A 10,288-nucleotide genomic window follows, 5' to 3' on the forward strand; every position below is an offset into this window, starting at 1 on the left:
CGGTAAATTTCTTCTGTATGACCAACACCTTTGAGACCTATTGCTTGCCTATTGTCGGAACTGGAGTGAAGCTGCATCAATGGAATACAGTTCTGAAATTAGGCCGTCTTTGTCATCTTTGACGAAATGATATGAAATGGGTTCGAGAAGTGAACTAACCAACTGTTGCCTGGCTCGAGTGCCCCGTGGTATGAGTGTTTAACTCTCCTGCCATCACTAGAATACCCTTCATTTCGTCCCAACACAACCACAATTTTTCTTCAACGTGATAATTGAGGGCGAAGGAACATACACCTCCAAACGGGCAATGCCTCGAGCTCCTTGACTCGCCAGTGAAATCCATCTCGAGGTGCATCCATGACATTCTGAGATTTACCAGTTGCAACATTCATCCATAAGTGATTAAAACGTCAACGCCCAACTCCGAAATGATTTAATTGAAGAAATCATAGTGCACTTTGATCTCCTCGAACCTTGATGAAGTATTAACATATTCTCACTTGCATAATTATTTAAGTTACGGTTATGGAATTTTTTTTAGTTAAATGTACTATATTTTTAAATTTTGATGATTTTTTATTTTAATATTTTTTTTTCAACTTCTTTAATGAAATCATTAGGTGTAGTTAATTATTATACAAACTATAATAATAAAACGGTAACAAAATGAACAATATAATATGAATGTCATTGTTAATGCGAATGAAGTGATGCGTCAGTGATTGAGGCACGGATGTTTAAAATTCGTCTAAATAGTAGTACGCCCTTTGTCTAAATTGAAATAAGAACTTATATTCTACGCTCTTCGTCTCACTTAAAATATTCACATTTTTTTAGTGATACAGAATTTTGAAAGGAAAGGAGTAATTAAATGGAGTAACTAGAAAGAAAAATGTAGTTTGAATAGTTTAATGACAGGAAATGAGAGAGGGTTTATTTTCAAACGTAGAAAGCGGACATTTTGAGTGTGATAAATTAAAAAGAAAAGGTGAAGGAGTCCCGTTTTTTTCCACTTTAGTCTGTCCGCAAATAGAAGTCCCAATTCACTTTTACTATAAATAGTAATAGAGTCCCACATTCCACTAATTTATTCCACTTTGTTAATTTTTTTACCCATTTTTTTAACATTTCTTCAAAGTGTATCGCAAAAAAATGAGATTCTAATAACGGTCGGTAAAAAAAATCGGTAAGTGGAGTACATAGTAATGTGGCGGTCGGCGGGAGTATAAGAAATATCGGTAAGTGGAGTACAGTACATAGTAATGCAAGTGCACATAGAATTGTTGATGTCATGTCACGTCAGTGTCAATAATATAAGTTAATGCATGTCTGTATCCCATTCATGTTCCAACTCAAGCACAATCTAAGATTTTATTAGGAGTAACAAATAAACCTAGTAATATTTTCTTCCAAAAAAAATTAATAAACCTAATACTTCCTCTATTTCATAGTAATAGAAATATTTCTTTTTAGCACGAAAATTAAAAAAAATCATGCTAGGTGAGTTAAGTAAATGGAGAATAAAGTAAAAAATAAAAAGAGTAAAGAAACGGAGAGATAAAAAAGTAAGAGAAAAAAATATTAGTGAAAAAATGTGTTAGACTTTTACTAAAAAGGAAAATGACTTTATTAATATGGAATGTACCAAAATGTCAAAATGACTCTATTACTATAGAATGAAGGGAGTATTGATTGGGGAAAAATAATTCAAAACTAACCAAAAATTAAAATACGAATATGTAAACAGATATAAAAGCGAACAAATTGTTGAAATATTATTAGTAAAAATTAAAATATTAAATTTACCTCATTAAAGAAACTGTTATGAGACACCACGTCACCAAGTTAGGATTACTTCTACGCGAATGAGTGTTGATGGGTTTTGCACCCCAGTCCAAACATTACCATTTTTCATTTTATTTGGTTTCTTTTCATTTTTTGGTATTTTTAATTTTTGTTTTTTCTTTTTGTTAAAATGTTAAAGTATCATTTAACTATAATTTGTTTTGATGTAAATTTTACCTATTTTCATTTTGCTATATCATTTTTTCTTACTCTTAACAATATTATATTCAAAATCTATTAGTTTATAAAATTACTTAAACTGTTACTCCTCCGTTCACAATAAAAATCATACTCCCTCCGTCCCAAATTTATAGTCACATTTAGTTATAGCATGAGTTTTAAGGAATTGGTGGAGTGTGTAATTAATGAAGTGAGATAGTGGAGTGTGTAATAAATGAAGTGAGATGGAAGAGTGAGATGGTGGAGTGTGTAATAAATGAAGTAAGATAATGAAGTGTGTAATAAATGAAGGGAGTTGGTTAAAGGTGGTCCCTTTTTGACTTTTTGGTTTTTTATTTTTGTTTTGGTTTATTTTTGTGTTAATAATGACATTTTGGTGTAATTTTAGTGAATAATGGGGTAAAATTTTATGTCCAAATATGAAAAATTTTAAATGTGACTATAAATGTAGGACAAACTTTTATGGTAAAATGTGACTATAAAATTGAGATGGAGGGAGTATTTGGTAGGGTCACGAGTTTTAAGAAATGTGAATAATAGTAGAATGAAAATGTTAGTGGAATACGATGTCTATTTTTTTTATATTGGTTTTATAATAGATTGCGAGTGAAGTAAGTTAGTGAAATACGAGACCTACTTACGATTAGTGATTTTAATACACAAATAGTAAAGTAAGAGAAAAATATAAAGAAAAATAATTAAAATATTAATAATGAAGAAAAAATTTCAAAGTTAAAAATGCATATTTATGAGATAAATGAAAAGGGAAAAATTGCAATGAAATATAAAAGAGAAAGTAATAATTAATACGATCCACACCATTTTTTTTTGGGTAAATATTAATATCAGATATATTATGAAGCCAGACGAAGCATTTACAGAACAAAAAGAGGTAGAGAACTTAAAAAATCTTCAATATAAACAAATCTCCTCCACACTTCACTCTATTTCTCCTTCTCTCCCCATTAAACTACTCCCAATTGGAACTCTCTCTCTCTGAATCCTCTGCTTCTCCGCCGGGGCGATGGAGGATCAGCTGCGCCAGTTCGTGGAAGAAACTTCGTGGTACAACGACCTCGTTCTCGGAGCGGTGCTGCCGGAGAAGTGGTGGGCCCCACTCCCCCACTTCTACAGAGGCTGGCTACGGAACTACATTGGCGGCACCTTGCTCTACATGGTCTCCGGGATCTTATGGTGTTTCTACATCTACTACTTAAAGCGCAATGTCTATCTTCCTAAAGGTCACCGTCTCTCTCTTTTTCTGCTGTTCGATGAATGAGGATTAGCCGCATTCTCGCGATCTGATCGTGTATCCGCTTTTTAATCTGATGTCAATTTTGGTTTGCTCTCAATTTTGATTTGAGCATTTTCCCAATGTGTGATGAGCGCGGATTAGTTAGAAAAATTGTGGATTCTGTGATTTTGGGGAAATGAAGTATTGATGTCTGACGTAGTATTTTCACATTTGCCAAATTTGGATCGATTCGGAATCTGTTATGGTGATGTAGTTTGTGACTGGGTTTGTTTGTTTGTCTCCTTGGAAGCCTTTTAAAGAGATTTGACTGTTGCAAATATGGGAGCAAAACCTAATTTTGTTCGGTGTATTTACTGTTTTAAGCTCTCATCTGCTAGTGGCTAGTATTTTAGATAATTCTTTTTAAATTATTTGGTCAAAATCATTATTAGCTGATAGTACTTTATTTTTAGGCTATGTTTTGTTCATCTTTACTATTTTGTTTATGCAATTGAGCAGGTGGAAACTAGATTTATAAGGCCTAAATCTGTGTTTGTTGTTCTCCTTGAGCGGTTTTAGCTGAATGAAGCATATGAATATCAGTCTAGTTTGGCAGGATATGTTACATTGATGATCTGTTTGATTTCAGATGCCATTCCTACTAGAAAAGCCATGCTTTTGCAGATAAAGGTTGCAATGAAAGCTATGCCATGGTACTGTGCTCTACCAACAATCTCTGAATACATGATTGAACGTGGATGGACTAAATGCTTTCCAAGAATAAGCGATGTTGGGTTTGCTGAATACCTCTGCTATATTTGTGTCTATCTTATAATTGTGGAATTTGGAATATACTGGATGCATAGAGAGCTGCATGACATAAAGCCTCTCTATAAGTATCTCCACGCCACGCATCACATATATAACAAGCAAAATACGCTCTCCCCATTTGCTGGTAATTTCTTGTTCTATCTCATATCTACACATGATAATTTACTACGTTCCATTGCTTAGACAATTTTAAGGAGTGTTCACTGCAACCAGTAGACACTTAGTTTTGAAAGTAGCCAAGTTGCAGCAAGGTAGGATACTTCGAACATGAATGGTAACCTATGAATTTTGTGGCCTTGAAGAAGAATTATTTATGGAATTCTGTAGTTTGTTTCACTTTTGCTTTTGCTTTTGTGTAAAGAGTAAACCATGCAATTGGCAAAAATCAGCACTAGAATGATGCTTATGAGAGAGGAAAAGTAACCTTAAAGTATTTCCTAATTATTTCTTTCATTGTCACCTTAGGATTGTGTGTGAACTTTCTGTTACAACAATATTGTAATTGACTGACTTGAAACTGTATATTTAGTGAGGTATGTGACCTCCCTCAGCTGCTAAGAAGATGACTTAATACCCCCCTGTCAATGGTTACATCGATACATGCTTTGAAACAGTTACCTCGTACAGGAATTGGATTTCTTCTGGTTATGTAATACAATGTACTTTGAACTAGTCGAGATCTTGAGAAACCTGGGCTCCTTGGTAATTATCCATTTTGTGAAAGTAACTAGTCTTATTTTATCTCGACATCCTTTTGCAACTAGTGTTATTCTACTTTCCATTCTACATCTAGCATAACATTCTATCGCCTGTTAATATGCCCATACGTGCTAAATCCAACACCTTTTGATCTATAAGATCTGGCTTTTAGTCTCTCCATAAATGAAAAGAAAAATCAGCGTTTGTAGCAATACAGTGATGAATAAATAAATGTGTTGAAACTTTAACTTTTTATGTGTTTAAAATTTATTTTCTTTGTACTCCTCATGTCATGAATCTTTTAGTTTACGTGTTCCATTTAATTTCAATGTGTTATTCATATAATCTAATAGATGCAAGTCACTGTAAACTAGTACTACATTCTTTGCTAAAAATTTGTGCATCACATTTATAATGTGATCTTGCTTCTTGTGTGGATAGATTATAACGCATTACCTTGAAAATTATGGCTGTGCCGTGCCTGTGCATCACATTTATATTATGATCTTGTTTTGTTTCTAGTGTGGGTAGATTATAATGCATTGCATTGAAAATTATGACTGCTAACTATTGAGATGGTTCTTTTTAAATTAGGTCTGGCCTTCCACCCACTTGATGGTATACTGCAGGCAGTGCCCCATGTGGTAGCTCTCTTCCTGGTGCCAATGCATTTCACGTCGCACATAGCCCTTCTGTTCATAGAGGCTCTGTGGACTGCCAATATTCACGACTGCATACACGGGCAAATATGGCCGGTAATGGGTGCTGGCTACCACACGATTCACCACACCACTTATCGCCATAACTATGGCCACTACACAATATGGATGGACTGGATGTTCGGAACCCTACGTGATCCACTGGAAGATGACGCCAAGAAGATATAATGCCCGTTGCTGTTTTTAGGGTCCTAGTATTAGTTCTTCTTTCCTTTTGATGATTCATCAGGAAAGAAAAACTATCTTTTGCTTGCATGCTTCAGATGTACATTTTGTCAATTACTGATTGGTTTTTCTTTTCTAGAATTCGTTCTAGAGTAGGGAAAAAATGTGAAATTTATGAGACCTTTTATTCGTATTTGTTTTGTTTCTATATTCCAGACACCTTTTATTCGCATTTTTTCTCTCTCAAAACAATGGAACATGGCTAAGGTGATAGTTGTAATAAGCAGTAAAATATTTGGATCCAGGCTGTGGTATATGGTTGGAGATCTGATTTGCAATACAAATGTTGTACCAACTCTTTCTAGGATGCTACTTTCTGTCTTGTTTTAGAATATTGTTCTGAACTCCAATCTATATTATACTAGGTTTGAGTTTGGGGTTGAAATCAATTAAGGGGGACTCATACTCGTGCTTGAGGACATGAGCATTAGTGTATAAACGAGGAAAATCCAAAAAAGCAAGGAATGAAAAGTCGGTCAGGCTACATGGTGGTGAGGCCGTGGGATGTGGTAAGGAGAGCAGTGGAGAAAATTGCAGCAGCGGAAGAGGCCCAACTGGTGGCTGTTAGCAGCATTGGCTGACAACCTCAGCGCTTTTGCTGGACAGGGATAAAGAGACGGTTGCATCAGATCAGATAAGCTGTTTAGTAAGTATTCCTTCCAGTTCATAATATATAACTTACTGGGGTGGTGATTTTATGATAGATTGATAGTGTTAAAGCAGTTTTCTTATTTGCATAAATGTTGAAGTTTGTTTATGACTTTACATTGCAAATTCCTAGTAATGGGAGTAATGTCGAAACATGATCGATTTAGCAAGAAAACTGATGGAACTCGATATTCAACCTTTTGTTTCACCAAAAAACTTGTATACAATAGGTTAATCCTCCCCCTCTTCACCTCTTCCGCTGTCTCCTTCCCTCCTGCACGGCCATCGCCTCTCCCTCTTCCACTCAGCCGCCGCCACTCAAATTTGCGCGCGCTCACGGGAGTGTGCCCCTAGGTTGGTAATGGTTTATTAAACCATATGGAGTTTCATATGTTTCCACAATTACAGGAAGTGAACATGAGAGCTGTGGCTTAGGAGAAGAGAGCAAAAATGGCATTGGGGGAATCTGTATAGACTGCAGATTCCCTTGCAACATATCCACCACTTTATTCATCGAAGGCCTATCTAATGGAGCTGTCTGAGTGCACCAAAAACCTACCATTAACATTTTCCTCACAACTTCTTCTTCCTCTTCTGTCATGAGGGCATGAATCTTTTCATTTTGCATTACCACATGCTCATAAATTTCTTCAAGGAAATAATGTTCACTTGATTGAGATGACTTATTCTCAACATTAGTCCCTGTTTCTGCCATTCGAAGAAGCGTAATACCATAGCTGTACACATCAGATTTGTGAGAAACTACACCGAAATTTCTTGAGAACACTTCAGGAGCAATGTACCCTATAGTTCCTCTTGTTCCAAGCATAGATATTATGCTCTGCTTCTTCACACACAATTTAGCAAGCCCAAAATCCGATATCTTTGGGCAAAAGTCTTCATCCAAAAGAATATTCTGAGGCTTGATATCAAAATGCACGATCCTCGTGTTGCAGCCTCTATGCAGGTACTCAAGACCTTGGGCAACCCCAACTGCAATCTCGTACATTTTCCTCCACCCTAGCGAGCAATTTGGATCCACAGATCGGCTCTTGTGGATGAACTTGTCTAATGATTTGTTGGGCATAAATTCATAGACTAGAGCCTTGTTGTTTCTCTCATAGCAAAATCCCAAGAGATTGACAATGTTGACATGGGAGGTTCTACTGATGCTGGCGACCTCGTTAACAAATTCTTCCGCATTATCATGAGTTTTCTTTAAGACCTTCACTGCCACTAGCTGACCTTCAGGTAGCTTTCCTTTGTACACAACACCATAGCCTCCTTGGCCTAGTTTCTCAGTGAAGGATTTTGTTATTTTTTTGATTTCATTGTAGCTGTATCTTTTCGGAGCCAGATATCCATGGTTGAGTACAAATTTGTCGATACGCTGTTTGTTTTCCTTTCCCTGATTGCACCATCCACGCTGTCTTCTAACGTAGTAGAAAATGACGGATATAAGCAGACCAAGTATACCAAGCGATACTCCTGCCGAGTTGTACAAATAATATAGGTTGCAGAATTTTAACCAAATAGATACTGGAAAAAACAAACAATTAGGTAGACTGCAGTTTTAGCTACTGAAACACTATTTGCTTGACATGCAGTTCTAGTGAGATTTTTGTACACGATTATTTATTCGGTACTTACCTAGTAATGCACGCTTCTGCACACCGGTAAGCCTCTTTCGATGTCCTGTCAATCCGAATAGAAATCTAGCAATGGTTAAGCCTCAGAAGTGCATACATATGGAAAAGAAATTGTGAACAGTGTGATAGTTCATAATTGTCTTGCCTGGATAAATATGGGTGAGGCTGTTCACTCTCACAAAAGCCATGTCAGTGTCTTTTGGAGAAAATCTGCCACGGCTTAGCGGAAGCTTTTGCTTCCGACATTCTCCATCTCTAAACAAGGCTACAGTACAGTTGCAATCTTGTAGACAGCCGTCTTTGCAACTTTCTTCAGTCGTTCCTCTCAAAGCACTGTAGTAATTGTCTTCCCATGTTACATTGGCAACACTCCTCATCTCATAGCTTCTACTTTGTTTCGTGTCTCTGCAGTCTACCTTTAAATCGGAGGTGCAGCCGGCGCTCCATTCTCCTTCACGAGCGATATCAAATCCGGGGAGGCATCTGCACTCCGCACCTCCATCCGTGTTAGTGCAGTAGCTATTAACGCCACACAAGTCCTCCGGTAAACATTTGTCCTCCGTGGCTGACCATATTGACTTCCAATTGTCTTCTCTCTCCAGTGATCGATTGTACAGACGAAGAATTCCATCCAAATCGAGCCTCACGAGACTGATGGCCCCTACTGTTGGGTTCCCTCCCGAGGTTAAACTCTTCTTCCTGACACTGCCGTTGTACAAAGAAAGACAGCCATCATATTCAAGATTCAACGATACATCGTTGCCCATCCCCCATGTGTCGAACGAGAAGTAGGCATCTATCGGTGTGTCTTGTCCGTACACATAGTACAGAACAAGGTTCGCATCATATTGCATCCACAGCCTGAAAATCCCCATCCTGAAATCCGTCTTCGCAGCTCTAGTCAAAAGCATCCCGCCCCGTGGAAGGCGCTGTCCGGGCAGAAGGGTGTCAGTCGGGTAATCAAAGGTCTGCCAAACGACACTGGAATTAGCATTGTAGAGAACAAAGTTGCCATTGTCAAGCATTTCTGCCCATGCTATAGGTTGGGAAGAGTTATCAACCCGAGATAATATATCGTTTGTATCGTTCTTATGCAAGACCAGTCCATCTCCCGTTAGCACCAGAACAACGTCATCAGGAACGACCGGATTCTTCTCTGTGTTAGCTGTCCACACCACTGTCCTCTCCTTGATGCTGCCGAAAAAGATGCAGACGGAATAGCCATCCTCCGTGTCGTGGAACCCGAAGGCGAAGGTGTTCGAAGCCGAGAACCATGAAGTGTTGTCTGTGGGTGTTAAGGAAGATAATAGGCTGATTGATGTGATTACTGGAAAAGTGGGTTCTGCTGAAATGGGAGCAGAAAGGAAGAGAAACAAGGCTGCAAAAGTGGCCATTTTACTTATTTTCATCAAGAAAGAGAAGCATTGGGTTACCATGCAAGATTATTCAAGTCTTAATCTACTTCGGTAATTACTATCAACATTTCTTGTATAAATATATAGACAAAATGATCATCTTTGGTAACAGCTAATGCACTTGTCTTCTAGTAAACAATCTAGATGCTATGGCGGCACAAATCTAAATTCGCAGGTAAATTTCTATATCCCTAAAACACTTCCTATGAACCCAAAAATCGAAATTTGCCAAGAATTTAAATCGAACCGAACTGAAATTCGAAGAAAAAAGCAAACCAAATTTCAAATTTTAATTTGGTTCGGATCAAATAGTCTGTTTTCAGGTACTTTGCTCAGTGCTCATCCCTATGTAGTAGATGCGTTTCTTTTGGGACAACCGAAAAAGGGATACGGCACAGCTACAGAGGGACGGAGGGAGTACTCGTTAGTCTTTATTATGATTAATTTATTTTGTTGCTAGTATTAGTTTGCTAGGGATAAACTTATATCTTAGAGTTTGATTTGGTTTAGAGTCTAATATTTATTTTGTACAATGTTATTCAAGTTGGAGTTGTTTATAGAGTTCTTAAGAGATTTTGAAAAAAAGGTCTCAATCGCAAGTCTTTCGAAATTTGGATTAAATTCGCTTATTTTTCGGAACATGGGATCGTAGCATGCGAATTTTTCGAAATAAGAGATTTTCAATTTTTTTAATCTATTTTCTCTTCTTTTTTCTTACTCTCCCCGTATTAAAAAAATAGAAACATTTGAAACGACACAGATTTTAATACACAATTGGTAAAGTAAGTGAGAAGAACTAGTAAAGTAAGAGAGGAGAAAAGAAAAATGAGTAAAATAAGAGAG

At 37.0% G+C, this 10,288-nt stretch overlaps 2 protein-coding genes across 2 annotated transcripts; one reads left to right on the top strand and one right to left on the bottom strand.

Moving 5' to 3' along the window:
• The first annotated feature begins 2,918 nt into the window (after positions 1-2,918).
• Positions 2,919-5,905, top strand: LOC125201494 (delta(7)-sterol-C5(6)-desaturase). Its single transcript, XM_048099637.1, has 3 exons — positions 2,919-3,266; positions 3,909-4,214; positions 5,384-5,905. Exons 1-3 carry the CDS (start codon positions 3,050-3,052, stop codon positions 5,674-5,676), a joined length of 816 nt encoding a protein of 271 aa, XP_047955594.1. The 5' UTR covers positions 2,919-3,049; the 3' UTR covers positions 5,677-5,905.
• An 810-nt stretch (positions 5,906-6,715) lies between these two features.
• LOC125187293 (G-type lectin S-receptor-like serine/threonine-protein kinase LECRK2) lies at positions 6,716-9,424 on the bottom strand. Its single transcript, XM_048083857.1, has 3 exons — positions 8,176-9,424; positions 8,032-8,076; positions 6,716-7,920 (listed from the first exon to the last, which is right to left on the bottom strand). The coding sequence occupies exons 1-3, from the start codon at positions 9,422-9,424 to the stop codon at positions 6,716-6,718; spliced, it is 2,499 nt and encodes an 832-aa protein (XP_047939814.1).
• Positions 9,425-10,288: the final 864 nt, after the last annotated feature.

This window comes from Salvia hispanica, chromosome 1 (genome assembly GCF_023119035.1).
Source record: "Salvia hispanica cultivar TCC Black 2014 chromosome 1, UniMelb_Shisp_WGS_1.0, whole genome shotgun sequence".
NCBI lineage: Eukaryota > Viridiplantae > Streptophyta > Magnoliopsida > Lamiales > Lamiaceae > Salvia > Salvia hispanica.